Source organism: Barbatula barbatula (genome assembly GCF_947034865.1).
Source record: "Barbatula barbatula genome assembly, chromosome: 10".
Taxonomy (NCBI): domain Eukaryota; kingdom Metazoa; phylum Chordata; class Actinopteri; order Cypriniformes; family Nemacheilidae; genus Barbatula; species Barbatula barbatula.
Window position 1 is genome coordinate 3,946,143 of NC_136773.1, and position 19,917 is coordinate 3,966,059.

At 40.0% G+C, this 19,917-nt stretch overlaps 1 protein-coding gene across 1 annotated transcript; it reads left to right on the forward strand.

The window, feature by feature from the left end:
* Nucleotides 1-6,447: 6,447 nt before the first annotated feature.
* On the forward strand, nt 6,448-9,080 carry fzd9b (frizzled class receptor 9b). The gene has a single exon (XM_079465357.1). It carries the CDS (start codon nt 6,913-6,915, stop codon nt 8,653-8,655), a length of 1,743 nt encoding a protein of 580 aa, XP_079321483.1. The 5' UTR covers nt 6,448-6,912; the 3' UTR covers nt 8,656-9,080.
* Nucleotides 9,081-19,917: the final 10,837 nt, after the last annotated feature.

A 19,917-nucleotide genomic window follows, 5' to 3' on the forward strand; every position in this document is an offset into this window, starting at 1 on the left:
ATCCAGCATATTCGAACTATCAGCATTTCAATTGCTGATGTCACTCACATTAATGAGTTTTATAAGATGTCACAAATTTCATAGTCTGAGATATAAATTGCAAGAAATGAGACTTCCAGGTCAGGAATGTGTCGGTCTGTGTTTTTACATGTATTATTAAGTTGCATTGTGTAGCAATTATACGGTAATATTTGGGTTTGCACAACAGCACATAACATTTGATGTTCATATCTCCTTGATGTCCTTCACAAACCTTGAATGTACAAATTCACTATTTTTCGGCAAATGCAAAAAACACGGTACTGTTAAAATGATTAAACACTGTGAGTCAAAGTTTACTGGTTAGATATTTGCAAACACCCAGTGACAAACATATAGGCAAAAAATAAAACATCACAAAGGAGATAAAATAACAAACATAAACAACCAGAGGGGGTTGTGGTACTGGGAATGCAGGGATATCTCTCATCTCAAGATAGATTTTGCAGGTCCTAGTCAAATCTGAACCAGTGGAAAAACAAGGCTGAAATGGTCACTATGCCATTTGAAAATCAAAGCTACGTTTGGAATGAAACACTGCTAACTAAATACTGCAGAGTATGCATTGCACGCTGCCAACTATTTAAAAAAAATGGCATGTGACATTTCTTTCAGTTTGCATTGACCTCACTCTGCGTTTCAGCAATTTTTGTTTCTTAAATGTACATATTTTTTACACATTGTGTAAAATGTCTAGGCAGTCAAGATGTTCGAAAGGATATTTACTTGGAAATAGAAGTGATGCTCTGTTTTTTCTGTATGTACCCTGTTACCCACATTTTGCAATTTAGTTTGTTAGTTGGAAATATGTTGAACTTTCCTTTTATAGATGGGGCTGGTCATCCTGGGCCTATATGCGGACACACACACACGTGTCCAGCTACGGCAGTGTAGATTTCCATTACATTGCTCCCTCTGGGAGGTTAAAAGCAGTTGTGTGTTTGCCCAGAAAGTTCAGCTTTGTAAAACAATGAGGTGAAGGCTAACTGCAGTAAACACTCGCTCGCTCTCACGTTTGTCCGGTTCATTGCCTTTGGCTTTTTAAAATCTCTCTCTCTCTCTTTCTCTGAGCTCTCTGAGCTCTGCGGGTCAATTTCAGCATTAAAATCCTGTTTAAAGCACTTTTCCTCTAAGATCTGTAGCAATAGCATTTCAAATATAACGCATATAGACATATTTGTCGTGAATGCTTGTGTGGACTGTACATGCACACAGTTTTTGGGATACTGTATAAATGTATCCCTACCCCCGTTGTCCATTTATTTTTTGAAACCCTCTCAGATATTTGCTTTTCTTGGCTTCACACATTCTGATCATATTTTAGCAAAGCCTTTTCCTTTCAGCTCTCTCAGTGATACAGAGTTGCTTTCAAAGGTACACTTGAGGACCTGTGTAGCGTCACTTCCCCGTTTACCTTACACGGATCCTTTTAAGACACTTGTCTCTCCCCAGAGTGGGTGGAGAATTGTATTTATCTGGTTCTCTCTCTCTCTCTCTCTCTTTCATCCTTTTCTCGCCCTAAGTATATGTCAAAGAAACCGACTGCTTATCAGCACAACACCCCATGTGTGATGGACGCTGTGCAAACACACTGATGATGAGGAACAAACTTTATCTTTCACTGATCTGAGGACAGACCAAGTTTCCCTTTTATTCTGAAGGAATGTTCTGCCTGAAATATTATAAATATCTTCAGAACAGCTTCATATTAGAATTGCAATTTTCTATCAGTAAACTCTTTTGCTTCAAATCATGCCAAAAGATGTCTGTATATCTTCCAAGCATTTAAACTTCCCACAAAAAGGAAAGTGTCTTGTTTTTGTATGCTCTTTTATTTACAATCAAGCTTTAAAAATAGCAAAACGTATGTTGAAAGTATTATAATGCAGACCCTACTGTATATGATCCGTATATAACGTTTTCAAGTTTCTATTTTATTATTCACTGAACATCTTTTCATCTCAAATTGTATTTGCTTTTACATGATTCAAATTTGGTATGTCATTGTGACCAACATTGTGACAATGGTTGTATAAAGCCCACCCTCCCAGGCCCCTTAATGTTTAGAGAGACATACTCAGAAAAAGTTAAAATTAGAAATTTAATATAACAAATTACAACATCCTGAAGAGGTCAGTAACAACGGATTATTATGCACTGAAAACACAATTTTAAGATATTACTCAAGTAGTGGCTGTGTAAATGACAAAACAAAAAGTTTGTTTGTTTATTGCTATTGCTTGACCACTTTCAAAATAATTATATCCCACAGTCCTTTCCTCTAGCTCTCTGCCACCAGCTCTGAAAGAAAACGTATTTGACGTTTACCTGGAAACATGTCACAGCAACCAGACGACACAGTTCATACTGCGGGACTGTGTGACTCCAGCAGACTAGAGGCCATTACATAACGCACGCAGAAACAGTGTTAGTATTGTGCTTTATGAGTATGTGTATGAGTTGACTCCAGATGTGAGAGAGACGCTCTCCTGTTTCACTCAGTGTTAATCACAGCCATCCATCAGGTTCTGCCACACACACACTCCTCCACACGTTCACTGTAAGAGAGCCGCATATATACAGTCATATGGGAGAGGATTCAATTACAAAGATGCCTCCATTGTATTACTAATTTGATGCATGGGCAACTGTGAAATCAAAACCTTGTTTTTCTGCTATAACAATATGAAATCTGAGTTGAATATAAATACTGCCTTTTATTTATGGGATTTGATGGGAGCTTGTTTATGTGGTTAAGACAAAATCATCCTGTGTTAAAATAGCGTCATATGACATTGCACAACTGAGATTTCACCCTAAAATCAACAGAAAAAGTAATACATTGGTAAGGAGACAATGAAACCTGTTTTTCACATTAAACAACCTATACATTTCTAATATGTAAAGAAAAGATAATAATTAGCTTTAAACGTCTTTGCAAATGGGAAGATTAACAGGTTTTTTTTAAGTGTTTGCTCTGTCACACCATAGGACACATGTATGACTTGTCAACTACCCAAATGTAACTTGTTTCGATATTGATTTGTCATCTAATACGAGAAATAAGAAAAAAAATGTATGTATAAATATTTGTTGTGTACTGTTTTTAATAAGAAGAATATTTCATCAAATATTTCATCATGTGCTTTTTTTAGCATCACTGTGGCTAATGTTATTGTTTAGTCTCAGTGTAAGAAATATTAAGTCCTTAAAAATAGGTTTTATTTATTTTATTACTTCGTATTTCACTCCTAAAATCAAAAGAAGGAAACAAGGACATATTTTGACAGGTATTATAAGATTAACGAAGAAATTTGGCCACTTTTCTGTAAAGAGAAAGCCCACCGGTCTGCACTGTCCATGGCTCATGCATCTTGTATAAACTGAACTCATTCTCAACCTCATTCAATTCTGTTTAAGGAGCTTCGAGAGATAATCAGTTCCCTCTGTTTTTCTTCCCTCTTTAAATATTACATCATCAAATGCACAACTGCATTTGGCTGCCCGTGAATCCCACCATTTATTTCATGACCTCGGTCAAGACGCAGAGGATTTTAAAACTGGAGTGTAATGAATTGGCCTTTGATTTTCACCTATAGGCCACGTTGACACCATGGTTGAATTTGACTCAAAATGTACGTATAAGACCCAAATGAATGTATGTTTTCTCTCTCTCCATTTGTGAACACCAATATCACGTTGAATCTAGGACGTTTAAAGTGGGAAAATTGGAATTGAATCATTTAATATGGTTGTTCACCTAATCTAACATATGTAAAATAATTAAGTCAATTGAAATCGACTCATATCCCCTAAAACCTAAATCCCAGCTATAATAAAAAACACATTTTAAAAGTAATCCTGAGAATTTTACAGATTGCATAATCTGAAGCTACTTCATGATGCACAAACAAACCTCTACATTTATAAACTCCAGACCCAATCCAACAACTGGAGCTCAATCTTAAAACCTCCTACAAGACAGTTTTTACAGTAGTTTCTGTGATGTGTCTGCACGCTGCATGTGTTTGTGAGGTTATATATAACTATATTCTCAAGAGTACAGTACTTAACGCAATGGAAAGACATTTGAGTGCCCATACCCATCTCTCCTCTCCTAATTCCAGTTGATGGCATTGTCTTCATACTTCTGTTATCCTGGGTCAGCCCTTTCTCCTTCAGACACGGTTATCTTACCCTGCCACGTGTCAGACGGGCTGACTCTACACATCCACACCACCCTCAGCGGTCACACCGTCCCCGCGGCCTTGTGATTTCCATCGTATTTTACTGTAAGAAGTGGCCACTCCACACAGGGATATACGCTTCCATTATGTCAGCGTCCGACAGCGAGTCCACAATAATCTTTCTCTGTTCATGTAGGAGAAAAGCGAATGCCGATGACGCAGATCTGTTGACGTCCAGTCACAGAATCTGCAGGCCACTGACGGTTTGATAAATAGTGACAGCTAAAGTGCCCCCGAGTGCCATTAGACTGAGTGAGAGAGATACTACCATGGCATGGCTCACCGAACAGGATATGATGTCATGAAACGACATCACTTTAATTCACTTGGCTGTGCTTTAATTGAGGCTCTCGTCAGTCACCCGAAATTTGTAAAGTAACTTTTAGGCCCGTCGCCCTGCTTCTCAGTCTTGTGACTGAATCTGGAGAGCTGTTTTTGAGAATAGCATTTTGTGTCTGTCGATGTATGTCGGATAAGATCAAAAGGCTGGAATTGTCTCTGACAGGTTGCACGCACAACACAGAGTCCTGTTACCTGATAAAATCTCTTATCAGTCCTTGGGTGGCTCTGTACACGCAGACGGAGAACGTACGGCACCTGAGACCCTACACTTTCCGTCAAAGTTGCAGTTTCTCTTTCAAGTTTTAAAACAGGACGAATTGAACAGTTAAATGAACAGGGGTTGCTGAAAGTGAACTGGATTGGGGTCTGACGTGCAAAAGCAGAGGGCGATAAAAATCGTTCTGTCTGGTATGTGTTTCCTTCACAGTTGGAAGGGTATCGGGCTCATTCTGTGCTCTTTCAGGCTAAGAGAGGCTTACTATGCCAAATCCAAATCTGATAACTACTCACAATCTAACACCACGGGTGAAAAGGTTTAAATGCCCACTGTAACCACATCAAGGGATTTCTAATCTGCCCTTTTTTTAAGCGATCAAATGTTTTGGCTTGAGAACTGAGTTCGGTCTGTCATAAATGTGCCGTGGAATAAAAGGGTTGTATAAGTAAGATTTTAACATTTGCTTTGTTTTATTAGTGCCATTGACAAAATGACTGGATTGGCCTATAAGCAAGGCACACCACAGTTATATTACTGAGAATGTAATATAAAGATGTAAAGAAAGCCTATGCACACTTCACTTATTACATTTTTATCTGTCTTTGTGGAAGTGTTGTACATTTTATTGCCACTAGATGGTAACACTCATCTTTTCCCTTACATGAATCTTCCAAATTACAGAGATGATTTAAAATAATAATAATATAGGTCAATTAAATGCAACTTTACATAAAAACATGTGACGGGTTCATTTTCAGAAATAAAGCTTCTTGTCTTTGTTTTTCTTTCATTAGGTTTGGAATGGACTTCATCTGTTCTCCTTGACTGTAATATCCTGAGGTGTTGAGTGTCACACTGGCTATTTTAACGAATTCCATTGCACTTAAATTTGCCACTTGTATTAGCTGTGCCGTTGGGGACATTTTATATCAGCATTGGCCTTTTATGATTTTACCACTAAATCTGCGGTTGAAATCTCAAATGCAAGGATTTTTTTATAACCACTGTATTTATACAAAGTTGTAGGGAATGTGATAAATGTGTTTAATGCCTGCTAAAACAAACCAACAGATAGTTTGCATTGGAATGCTACTGAAAAATGACAATGACATTTCCACGAGATTATAATACATACTTCAGTTAGATGTTAAATCTCACAATAATACAATAACAAATACGAATATTCTTCAAATGAGAAACTATATTAATATATGATGATTTTTCATTAGCCTAATTTGCCGTTTTGTACCTTTTTATTTTTAAAGCAGTTAAAGTGACCACGCTTCTGATTAGCATTAGGCTTACTGTGGTAAAGCATTCATTTTGAGGGAAGGGGAAGGTGATCCCTCATCACTTTCATCCGCTCAACACTTACGTTTCGTAAAATAACGATAATTAAAGCAAACAGAAGTGTTTAACTCGGTTGTAAGTGGGCGGAGTTACAACTATACGCAATGTATTTGCAGTTGTAAGTAGGCGGAGACTGATCTTGACGTCGGTCGCTGTTCTGTAGTGTTTGGGCGTGATCACAGGAGAGCGTCGTGAAGCCCCGCCCTCACATTAGAGTGCATTGAGAGAGCAGGAGAGCGAAAGTTCAGTGTGCGCCAGTGAAGAGTGAAAACACACAGCACGCGTCTGCACGGACTGTATGCCGCGAACGAGTTGGAGATAAGCGAAGTCAAGGACAGATTTGTTGTTTGTCCTGTTAAACTTCTCCTGATGCCGTTATGTTTGCTAACGCTACGTTAACCGACGTGAAATATCACTTATTTTCATTGGGACTGCAGTGCACGCGCGTTTTTCATGAAAGTATATGACGGACCTGGATATTGAGCATCCTTTTTTATACGATGTGAAGACTTTTTTTTTTAAAGGGATATTTTTTCAAATAGGTTTCGTTCGGAGGGATATTCATTTTTGCGTTTTTAACTGAATGCCGAAGGACTGTTAATGTAGGCAGTCTATATGGGACTATACATTCACCTATAAAGCCAAAATATCACCACTTCGGACTCTATGCCAGAAAAGTGTTATACCTCGTTCAAAAAGGGGGACTGAACATCCAGCATGGGACCTCTTCAAATTTTAATTTCTCTATGGTGTCAGCTGGTCATTGCTGCCTACAGCCTAGAAATCAGCTCTTATGATTTGGAGAGAGGGAGACCGGCTAAATGTGAGCCTATCGCCATCCCCATGTGCCAAGGCATTGGGTACAACCTCACACGGATGCCCAACTTCATGGACCATGACAGTCAGAGGGAAGCTGCTATAAAACTCAATGAATTTGCCCCGCTGGTGGAGTACGGCTGTGACGTGCACTTGAGATTTTTCCTCTGCTCTCTTTTTGCCCCCATGTGCACTGACCAAGTGTCCACATCCATTCCCGCTTGCCGTCCAATGTGCGAGCAAGCCCGTCAGAAGTGCTCACCCATAATGGAGAAGTTTAATTACGCTTGGCCGGATTCTTTGGACTGCTCTAAACTGCCCACCAGAAATGACCCCAACGCTCTGTGCATGGAGGCTCCTGAAAACGATACCAAAACCGAGACCAAGAAAGGAGAAGGTATGCTGCCAGTGCCGCCCAGATCCAGGCACTCTGGCGCTGGGAACGGTCGCCCTGGGGGCAGCGTGGGAGTTTGTGAGAACCCAGAAAAGTTCCAGTACGTGGAAAAAAGTGAGTCGTGCGCTCCACGCTGCTCCTCTGCAGTGGACGTGTTCTGGTCCAGACAGGATAAGGACTTTGCATTCATTTGGATGGCGGTTTGGTCAACTTTGTGCTTTGTTTCCACGGCTTTCACAGTCCTCACCTTCCTTCTCGACCCTCACCGCTTTCAGTATCCAGAGCGGCCCATCATCTTCCTCTCCATGTGCTATAACGTTTACTCGGTCGCCTTTATCATTCGTTCCGTGGCTGGGGCGGAGAACATTGCGTGCGATCGTGAGAACGGGGAGCTGTACATCATCCAGGAGGGCTTGGAGAGTACAGGTTGTACCATAGTCTTCCTCATACTCTACTATTTTGGCATGGCAAGCTCCATCTGGTGGGTAATCCTCACTATCACCTGGTTTCTGGCCGCAGGTAAGAAATGGGGTCATGAGGCTATCGAATCGCACAGCAGTTACTTCCACATGGCCGCGTGGGGCATACCCGCCCTGAAGACCATAGTTATCCTCACTATGCGAAAAGTTGCAGGCGATGAGCTCACCGGACTCTGCTACGTGGGCAGTATGGACGTGGGGGCGCTTACCGGCTTTGTCCTCGTACCTCTCTCCTGCTACCTCGTCATCGGAACGTCTTTCATCTTAACCGGCTTTGTGGCACTCTTCCACATAAGAAAAGTGATGAAAACCGAAGGCACCAACACAGAGAAGTTAGAAAAGCTGATGGTGAAAATCGGCATCTACTCCATCCTCTACACGGTCCCTGCCACGTGTGTCATCATATGCTATTTCTACGAGCGACTCAACATGGACTACTGGAAATTCAGAGGGCTGCAGAGCAAGTGCACCACATTCCCAGATCGTAGAAACGATGACTGCTCCCTGGAGTCTTCGGTGCCCACAGTGGCTGTGTTCATGCTGAAGATCTTCATGTCACTGGTGGTGGGAATCACCAGCGGCGTGTGGGTCTGGAGCTCTAAGACGTTGCAGACTTGGCAGGGATTGTGCAGCAGGAAGTTGACAGACAGGACTTGCAGGAAACACTGCAGTGGGAATTGCAGCACCGGTCACTGTCACTACAAAGCCCCTGCCGTCATACTGCACATGTCTAAAACTGATCCCTACTCAGACAGTCCTACGCATGTATGAGCACAGCCTGGAATAAACACAGACCGTGGACTGATCTGTTTTGTAATGTTAAGAGGCAGAACGCAGGCATTTCTCTGTGTATTGGACTTCATGAAAGGCACATTTGAGTGCTGTGAAGCGATGGAAATAAACTGAAAACCCAGCATTGCAGCTTCTCACTAAACAACAGACTTTTTATTTAATATGAGAATTATTTCATTGTAGAAAAGGAAAAAATCGGAAGTACTCACACCCTTAACCGTTATAGATAATCTGCAAAGCCAATCACTATTGCATGGAGAAATTCACACGTTTCCTTCTGCATAATTGTTACATTTTCAGGACTATTTATTGTATATATATTTAATTTTGTCGAGTCTTTGTTTCTCACAAGATGGTTCAGTCTGTTAAAAAGTGCCTTTTGGAGAAGAAAATAAATGTTATATATTTTCAACAGTTGTCTGAAGTTGATCCTTCACAGTAGTTGGAAAAAAGTGTGAATTGCTCATTTAAGCTCTCCTTTCTCCTACAACCCTTGGTGTTAGTAGAAAAGATGCTATTTTGTTGTGCCATTGCTACACTATAACACTATTATTTGAATTGAATGCCAGCACTTGTTGACAGCTTTAGGTTTTATTCAGAGAAGTTAAAAAGAAACGCCTTGGTGAGACTTTTCGCATGCACTGGAACTAGATGCGTCAAAGCAATGCAAATATTTTGATGAAGAAAGCTACGTTTGCATCTGAAAGCTTGCCCCGATTCAAATGCAAATTGCTCCTCGATAGACCGGGCTACCCCGAATAACACTTTATGGGGCTACGCTTATGAGGCTTTGTGCGACCCTGACAGAAATAAATCTCTGTTGTCTGTTTCTAGGGACTATTTGGGCAAAAGTTGTGATTAATCTTGGATCATGGGGATTAAGCTTGTCAGGCGGGGCTTTTTTCAGCTTTAGAAACAATGTTTATAATGCATCATGTTCTCAACCAAGCATTTACTCTGCTTTCTCTTTAATTCACCCCAGCATGACAGACGCGCGCTTTAGGCGCGATCTCCTTCGCCAGAACAGAAGTCCCTGGTGATTTTCTCCCCTTCATCCTCAAAGGGAATTGTTGAGCAGTGACAGACAGAAGGCAGGGTTTCTCTTTGCGAACGTTCACATCATCACCTTTAAACGTAAAGGTTGTTCTGGAATTATATTTAATTAATGAGGCACACTGCACGCGCACACACATCCAGATTCTCCTATTGTTGCGTGTCGCTTCTCTCTTCCCCCTGCGCTCCTTTGATGTCAGCCACTCATGCAAATAAAGGCACTTTCCTCCGACGCTTGATCCGGAGCATGTAGGGCTACGATAGCTGATTGAATGTGTTTTCTTCACTCAACCCCCCCTGCTGTTTGTAACTTGCAGATCTAGGTTTGATGATTCATTCATAAACCATTGCATGTCTGTTTCTGCTCATTTTCTTACTGGTGCATGGTTTAGTCATTCATTGGCTTCAAAAAGACGTATTAGTGAATCAACACATATGCCGAACCAGCAGGCGTGCGTTTGTGCATTACATGCATAAATATTTAATATGTCTGTGGTGCAGCCCTCAAGCAGATAGGCCATAATGGTGAACTAGCCATTAGTCTGATATTGGTTTCCATTTCAGGTATAACAATATATGGGACTACTAAAAAAGCATTTTCCTTATGCAGTCTGTAATATGACTTTTGTCACCATCGTTTATACGGGTCACATAGTTTTGTTGTTAATATACACGTGGTACACTACGCAGGTAGTGAAGTATCTCCTCTGAGAAAGCTTTGGCACTACACGCGTTCTTTTAGCAGTCACTGCTTTCAGAGTGGGCCGCTGAGCTCTGCTAGTGTTTTTCATGACTGCGTGTTTTGGTATTTTTCAGCTCAGGTTGCCTCTCTGCAGGCGGGCTTTACCTCGATCACAGTGTCAGTAAACTGCACCTTGTGTGTGTGCACGTTCGTGCGTGCGTGCATCCATGAGCCTCAGTTGAAGTGACTCAGGGCCAGATGCTTACATATGAAGGCACCTGTCCAACCACAAACGTGAGATCAACGCTGGAGCAGCACATGCATTGTAGTTTACATACATTTCATTCACTTCTCACGCACACTCTTCAAATAAACACATACTGTGAGTCCCAAGATTTTTAATGATGGCAAAACCTACTTAACAAATAAAGGTTAATTTACTACCTACACGGCAAAAAACAACATTCTTACTAAGCATTTTTTGTATTGTTTTATATTACAAATATTTTAAATCAAGATACATTTTCTTGACCAGAAAAGTGACCTAAGATGAATTAGGAAAATTTATGTTCAAAACAAGCAAAATTGCCAATGGGGTGAGAAAGATTATATACTTAATAAAAAAGTTAACTAAATTTAAGTTTATATTTCTTATCCCATCGGCAGTTTTTTAAGCATCTTCTCTTATAAAACAAAAATGCTTAGTATGAATGTAGTTTTCTGCAGTGTAAGGAAGTTACTCACATAAGGAAGGAATTACTCACGATGAATGTCATTTTTGGTGGATAATTTTGTAAGTTATAACTTTTGTCTTTTGCTCTACATTTTGCTCATTCGGTCATAATATTAGTTTGAATATTAAACTTGTGCTTTCTTAAGCCAAATAAGTTTTTAAGACATGTTTACTATTTGAACACCAAACATATATTTTTTAGACTTATTTTATGTAAATGATGACAGACTTTAAATTTTGGGGCGAACTGTTCCTTTAATTCTCACCTTCTAGGGTTGCCGTATGTGGTGGGATGGGGGTCGGTAAGCTCCCTCTTCCCGTCCGTCCAGCCGAGTGTGAGACCCCCTGTCCGGTCATGTGTTTGATTAAAAGAGGATCTTTATGAGATGTTTACCCCACCTCCACCCGAACCCCAGCCATGCTTATCAGTCCACAACCATCCACCCACCCCTCAGGAAAGAAGAAAGAGAGCGAGGGAGAGCAAAGAGAATAAAAGAAGCCCTCATTACGCTCATCCACCCCCTCCACCCTCCCCTGCCCTCCAGAGAACTATCCCTTTTCTGCACTGTTTTGATGTGTAAATGAGCACATTGAAAACCTGCAGGCTTAAAAGACAAGCTTTCCATGAAAATGTGCCGGTCGCTTCGCAGTGGGGTTCACACGTAGATCCACTCGCTCAGAGCTGATGCTCCTGTTGTCCTCAGACGTAAACACAAACAGAAATTTCAACACTTGTGGGTCAATTTTGAGCAAAACGTTTATTTTAACTGATCTTGGTGAAAATGTGAATCACATGTTATGGAATAAAGATCTACCCATGGCCTTGAGATGGTATTTTGATATAATTTCACCTGATGTGGAGTCTTGACTTTGTGAGAGATGATAATGACACATGACAGTGATTACATTTTTTCCTTTTTGCAGTAAAAAGTTGGAGAAGCCGCAAATTTAAACTGTCACTCGAAAGCCTTTGCAGAGATGTGAGGCTGCCACTTCACATTTCCATTAAATCAAATTAACTTGTATGCTACAGAATATAGGTATTATATTTACCTATATGGAAAACTTGTTTTAATAAAAATAATTACATAATAATCTATACAAAAAGTCAATTGTTTTTCTGATTATTTCTTTAATTTCATACTCAACATTTAAAAATGTACTTATTACTTTTATTAAACTGTTTAATGGTATTATAATAAAAATAATTACCTCAAAATATTTATTTAGGTGGAGAACAGAGTATTACAGAAAGTTTCTGATCTTAGGTCTTAACTTAAGATATGTTACGTTTAATTAGGATTTTCAAAATTTTGAATTACAGATGCAAATCTTAACCTGATTTGGGATTCCCATTCTATTTTACAAAATCGTATCTTTTCTCAAGTCAAGTCAAGTCAGCTTTATTTATATAGTTCTTTTTACAATTTTCATTGTTACGAAGCAGCTGTACAAGAAAACATATTGACTATAAGATTATACAAGAAAAAACTAAAAAGGTGAAATCACAGAAGACAGACACACAGATTCAAACACATCCACACACAAAACACTCCACACAACACAGACACACACACTGACAGACACACACACACACACACACACACACATACACGCACCAACACACACAGACACGCACAGGGGCCATCACCAAGAACCACACATCCAAGATAAGGAGAGAGAAACACAGCTCAAATATTTAACAGATTATAAATTCCTACATGCAGTGTAAATTAAATAAAACTTTAAAATTGTAGCAGCCCCCCCCCCCCCCCCCCCGGCCATGCAAACAGTGCAAAACAGTATGCAAACGGTGGCGAGGAACCCAAAACTCCATTGTAGAAAAAAAACCCTGTGAAACCAGGTCTAACCAGGGGATTCCAGTTCCTCTCTGGCAAAAAGCTGCAGCCTCTGCACAAGTGCTTGCATAACAAAGCAAAAAATTTAAATAAATGTTAGATTTAAGATTATCATTAATAATCTAATAGCAGCTGAAATTTTGTAGTAAAGACGTGTCAAGTTGCCACGTCCTTCTTTATCCAGCTTTATCATCACAGCTTTTGTCAGGTCTGGGCATGGACTGCGTCCTGCCCGCTCTGGTAACCTTGGAACGATGAGACAAGACTGGCTGAGAGTAGAGTTCTGTTGCACTCTTTGATGCAACAAATACATCAGTTGTTATTGGAAGTGTTCCTGGTTCCGGTTGATCTAACTAGTGCAGCCTAAACCTTTGGAGTATTTATATTATGGTACTGTAGTGTATGCAAGATTAAAAAGATGCGTCTTTAGTCTAGATTTAAACTGACAGAGTGTGTCTGCCTCCATGACAGTGCAGGGAAGACTGTTCCAAAGTTTAGGCGTTAGATAGGAAAAGGATCTGTCGCCTCCACTTGATTTTGAAATTCTAAGTATTACCAACTGACTGGACGCCTGAGAGGCATTGTGCATGTGAAGGACTGTAATACAAGAAAAGTTCACTCAAGTAGTGAGGAGCAAAACCATGTAGGGCTTTATAGGCAGTAAGTAAGATTTTAAAGTTAATGCGATGTTTTATAGGTAATCAGTGCAAGGTTGACAGAACCGGGCTAATATGCTCATACTTTTTTGTACGTGTGAAAACTCATTTTGGACCAGTTGGAGGTTTTGGAATACGCTTGCAGGGCAACCACCTAATAGTGCATTACAGTAATCTAGTCTTGATGTCATAAAGGCATGAATTAACTTCTCGGCATCTGATGGTGACAGCATATGACGTAGTTTAGATTTATTTTTAAGATGGAAAAACTTGATTTTACAGGTGTTGTCAACATGGTTCTCAAATGACCATTATACGCCAAGATTCTTTGCTGACGATGAGGGTTTTATGGAACATCCGTCAATAGTTAAGCAGTATTCTTGGTTGTTACGATGGTGGTTTTCGGTCCAATAAGTAACACTTCTGTTTTGTCCAAGTACAGTAATAAAAAACTGTTACTCATTCAGTTTTTATATAGACTATGCATTCAATTATTTGAGGGAATTGATGTGTTTCATGAGGCTTCTAGGAAATAAAAAGGATGTGTATCATCAGCATAACAGTTAAAGCTCACTCCGTGTCACTTTATTATATCTCCTAGAGGTAGGATGAATAATGCGAAGAGCATAGGCCCTAAGACTGAGCCCTGTTGTACACTGTACTGGACGTGCGATTTGCTTGACCCCAAATAGTTAATTGCTACATATTGAAAACAATCAGATAAATAAGATCTAAACCATTTCAAAGCTATTCCCTTAATGCCGGCATAATTTTTGAGTCTATGTTGAGTTGGGGTTATTTGACAAGGGGCCTTATAACAGCCACCTTGCTGTACTTCCATGCTGTACGAAATACCTGAGTGTGTTCATTATACCACAGTGTCGGGTTGCCGTTTTTAAACTTAAAGCGCAGAGAAGCAACTGTGTCTAGCGTTTCCGAGAAGGTGGAGTTAAACTTTTCAATGGTAAAGTCAAGATCTTCACGTTATTACTCATGCTAGAGATTTGAGACAATTCAGACAGATTATCAAGAATCCCACATTTGGTGGTTGAAGTTATTGTTCTACAATATTTGTAACAAGGAGTTTCATTTGCAGCCATAGGCCAGTGAAGCAAACATAATACCAGATAATGATCTGAAATGTATTCGCTCTGCTGAATAATTTTACGTTGTCCACATGTATACCTTAAAACATTATTTAATCTAAAGTGTGATTACGAAGATGAGTGGGTCCTGACACAAGTTGTCTAATGCCCATGGAGTTAAGAATATCTTTAAAAGGCCATTCTAAAAGCATCAAAAGACCTGTTTACAGATTATTTTATGCCCTAACGTAATGACGTTGCTCGCCCTGACGTAACACGTCAAGTCTATCATCCCGGCCTGCTGGGATGAAAATACTACACTCAGGCTCAGCACAAAATGCATAAATCATTAATCATAATTTCTGTCAGTTAACAAAGGATCATATTGAGGACAGGTTCCTTACAGACATAAAGTACATCATTAACCTTCATCAGCATCATGTAATCTCAGTTCCCTGATGGAGGAAACGAGACGTTGTGTTGAGACTGACAGAATAGGGTTTGACTTGAGATGAAGAATCATCTCCGATTATACTTTGAAAAGGCCAATGAATTTGGCGAATGGGACGGCACGCCAGACCGACGCCAGTGACCATTCATTCACCCTTTTGGGCTGAGGAACTTAAGTCGCTACAGTGTGCTGGCGCAGCGATTGTGGCTTGATGGACACAACATGTTGTGTCGAGACTGACAGAATGGGGTCCCTGTCGAAAACGCCACAGTGCTGCGACGAGTCACGATTTCCAACGGAATGACGCTGACCGGCCTAGACGCATCACAAATGAACATACTCGCTACTCTAGAAGTCACAGCAACGGAGCCTGTCTGATGCAAACGCAGCCAAGGGGGTGTTCCTGGTTTTCATGAGCTTTTCATGCACTGCCGGGAAACTGGCACCGGGGCGAAACACGGTTCCCCCGTGTCCAGGTACCAGGAATCCGGCCGTAAACTGCGGGGAAGGCAGTGCAGTGCCCGAGAGTTACAAGAGTCTTTCTTTCATTAAACATTCTTCATGTTCAATTATTAATAAATATAATGCTATTGTTGGACAGCCCAATTGTGAGCGGTTTTTCTGTTAGCTTTTAAATAATTATGAAGTTAGGACAGCTGTGGAGTTATCCTAAAGTGAAGATTTATTTGTCAAGTTAAGACCCTTTTGTAATACCCCTTTCCTATCTGTAGTTAAAATAAGATTATGCACTGAAGTGCTGTTCTGTAATTGCGTCCTTACCATGGTTACCGAAAAAATAGGATAAGATTTTCAAATTACAATCGTTCTGTAATACGCCCCAGAACAGTTCCTTGGTAAAAAAGGGACCTTCGTAAAAGCTTTAAATTTAAAACAATTCAGATTAAAAAAGCATATTTTCAGCTGTTTTCTCCCGAAACCCTTTTCTCTATTCCCAAATGAACCTGGTCAAGTATCAGCTTTTGAGCTTTACAGAAAAACACTGATCTGAACAGGCCTTAGTTTTGTTCAAATAATTTCACTGCGGAATTAAACTTGGAACAGAAGGTTACAGGTACACACACATTCGTAATGAAAATCAGCTGAGTGTTTTATATTGCATTGTTTTTGTGTCATCGCCAATGTGTCACACACACAAATTCAGATTTTACAATATACCCCCAAACAAAACAACCTATTGACTGAGTTCATGTCCGGAGCTGCCAAGGGTGAAACAGCTCAAGACAGACCAGGTTTGTTGAAAAACTGTGGTTTCTTCATGACAGGAAAATATGTGTGAAATATCCCCGAAATATTGTTTGAACAAACATTGAAATTCTCTGAATAACATGAAATCTACCCAGATTCCAAAATACTGAAACAGCGAAGTCTTTGTCAGAGTTTATGTTAACGAAAGACCCCAAAAATGTTTTTAAAAAGAACCACTGCACAGAAACTTGGATTTTACACACCATATCACGTCTACCTCATTGGTTTTAACCACAGCGCTCTCTTCTTGTGCTTTTTCCAGTTTAACTCTCTTGTTTTGAAGTCGAATACAAAGTTCTGAACTCTGAATCCAACAGAAACGTCTTTATTAAGCCACTTCAAATCCACTAAACCTGGACTTGATTTCCCTATTAGAGGCAGCAGAAACACACTATTTTCAGAACATATGCACCTCAAAATTCACAAAAATACTCGTCACAGGTACGCAAATGGAAAAGCTTCTTGTGTTTATTCGTCCCGGTTCCAAATTGCATAAAGATTTTACGTGTTTCATTCTCAGCGTTGTCATGAGGGGTGCTTTAGTGGGTATGTTGTTGCCTGGGGGTTACAGCGTTGGTCTTGTGATCAGAAGGTTGCTGGTTCTAATCTCAGTGCCAGCAGGTCATGACTGAAGTGCCCTTGAGCAAGACACCTTACCCCTGATTGCTCTGCAGTAATGTGTCACTGTAAAAACTACTTGTAAGTCGCTTTGGATAAAAGCGTCTGCCAAATGAAAAAATGTAATGTAAACGTAAATGTATAAGTGTTGGTCCTTGATTTTGATTGGCTGGGCCGAGTTCTAAGCCATTATAAAATACCCTGATTTATAATGGCCGACATAGTTGGCATTACATAGTCTAAATATCATTTTATCTACGTTCATTTATGAAACCTTGCTACGCACGTGGAATAACCATTTTATTCGCTTCACATGTATGCAATGCACTGTAACCCACTGCTTCGCGGGGCTTGCTTTATTAAGGGAGTACGTTTCAGTTTGCTACAACGTGGAATTTTTTGAGGATGATCACTACAGTAACTAAACTCTCAACATCAGCTTTAAGGAGAAACTGGGTTTTCATAGTAATGGACTGGTAACAACAATACTTTTAGTAAATTCATGACTGCATTAAAGCTGTAATCTGCTCTTTTTGCCTCTCTGTTGCCATCTCTGTTTGTAACAGAAATTAGTTAAAATTACTTGCTTTTACATTTCATGTGAAATCTTGCAAAGATGTAAAATGAATCATAAAAGTGAAATTATTAAATGCTGATAATAAGCACATTTTTTATGTGCTCAATAACTTTTGTAAATTTTTCAACCAAAACCTAACGAATTGCGTGTTACACACAAACACATTAAATCATGTGCGCCAGCATTTACTTATTTCCATTGCATGTGTCTCTATCATTACCACAATTTTCAATGTTTTCTGTCATTCCGTGGAAGTGATGAAAGAAAAACATGATAAAAAGAAACTATACAAAGTAATGGTTTGCATGATCTCCAGAGAGATTTTCGACTCTTAATTCTCAGTGAAGAAGCGTATTAAAGGAAACGTAAAGCTTAGCACAACTTTGCAGTCTGTTTCATCATGTCGATCAGAAGCTGCAGTAAATAGCGTTAGAGATGCTAGGGGTTCGCAATAAACTCGACTACCATCTTTACCTCAATCCCTGAGAAGAACGCATGTTATATTTTAGTATCTAACAAGTGCCGCATTTTAAAATTAGCATGAGATATTGTTTGTCGACTCTTCTGCGTTTTACACGTTGCCCTCAGGAGTACAGAGCCGGCGGTGACTGTCTTCCACTGATGCGAGGTGACTGTTTTCCTCCTTCGCTCTTCAAAGCGGCGTGAGCGTGAAGCGACGGCAGCCGTTTGTCGGGATGACAAAGTGACGGGCGCTCGGTGACGCATTCCATCGTAGGTTGTCGCGAAGCGTGATCACAGGCGCTGTGTTATCTAGGTCAGGCGCTTTAGACACAGAGGGCTCTGCCATTTTGATACCAGTTGCTAGGCAGCACCCCGCTCTAATCTCCAGTACCAAAGTCTCTCCAGAGAGATCAACAACAAAGAAAGAAGAAGCTGAGGGAAAAAACAACAACAAAGAGCCTGTAAACGGTGAGATGTCATCCTCTGAGGCATGGATTGGGGGTCAAGATTGTGGAGGTGCAAAGAAAAGTGAACCACTCTCTTCCTAGAATGCACCCCTGGACCTCTCTGATCTGCTATAACTTCAATTCTCTTTAACCCAAAGTCTCATCGTGACTTATAATTAAATTGCGAGCGACACTGAGGCAAACTGAAACTAAACCCCTGAACCTCTCTTCCAAAACCCTTTGAGCTCCCCAGTTTCTTGGTTTAAGCAGACTTCACAAGCTGGTACGCTGACCTCCCAACCATTTTGTTCAAAGTTTGAGCCTTCAATTAAATGTTAGTATGTTTATAGTCTGTATCTTGGAAAATATTCATCACTGAGCTTGTTGCAAGAAACTCTGGGATTGTCCTATCCCCAAAAGATACATATGGTTACCCTAAAACACTGTTCTTTTTTGTCTCAAATACACATCAAAAATCTGCCACACACACCTCAAGTTCAAGTACAAGTATAGTACCGACAATAGAAAACTAATAGTAGTTTACAGATACTTCAATCTGTACTTTCTTTAAAAAGTGCTACAAGATAGTATACCTACTGTATAGTATAGGCCTACACAAAAAAGGTGCTTCAAAAGGTTCTTTGATGCCATTGAAGAACCTTTTGGTTCCATATTGGTGGTGAAAAAAGGTTCTTCAGAAGATTAAAAAGTAAGAAAGAGATGGTTCTTTGAAGAACCTTTGACTGAGTGGTTCTTTGTGGAGCCAAAATGGTTCTTCTATGGTATCACTGTGAAGAACCTTTTAAGCATCTTTATTCTGATGATGACAACAAACTTATGTCACACGCATACTATAACAGATGTAAAACCAGTGTTTACTTCTGGGGCCTCAGATTAAACAGACTAAACGCTCGTGCTAAATGGACAAACAAGCTTGTGACTGCAGCATGATGGTGTGATGCTCAACCTTCAGGGGCTTCTTCAAAGAGAAAACTAACTCTTTCTGCATATCTCTCTATCTTCTTTCCTCTGTCTCCAGAGATCGCTCAAATATTCTTTATATATACATGTGAGAGAAAAGTGAGGTCGAGGGAGATCGAGTGCAACACGCTCTGTTTCATGAAAATGTAGTTCAAAGCAGGCTATTTTAAAACCATGAAACGTGCATCAGTTAAAACTGGTTTCAAAGGGAGATGAATTGACTTCAGACGAACACAACTGCACCCTTGTCTCTATGTTCTCCGGAATACAGAGACATCATTAGACAAAGCAACTATACTGTAATATAATGTACTGTACTAAATGCCACAGGTTAATCTCTGGTTAGGCACAAAAACAGATTAAGTCTCTTTT

Bases quoted from the DNA above. Each gene is read 5' to 3' on its own strand.
- fzd9b (XM_079465357.1), top strand. From the start codon at position 6,913: ATGGGACCTCTTCAAATTTTAATTTCTCTATGGTGTCAGCTGGTCATT.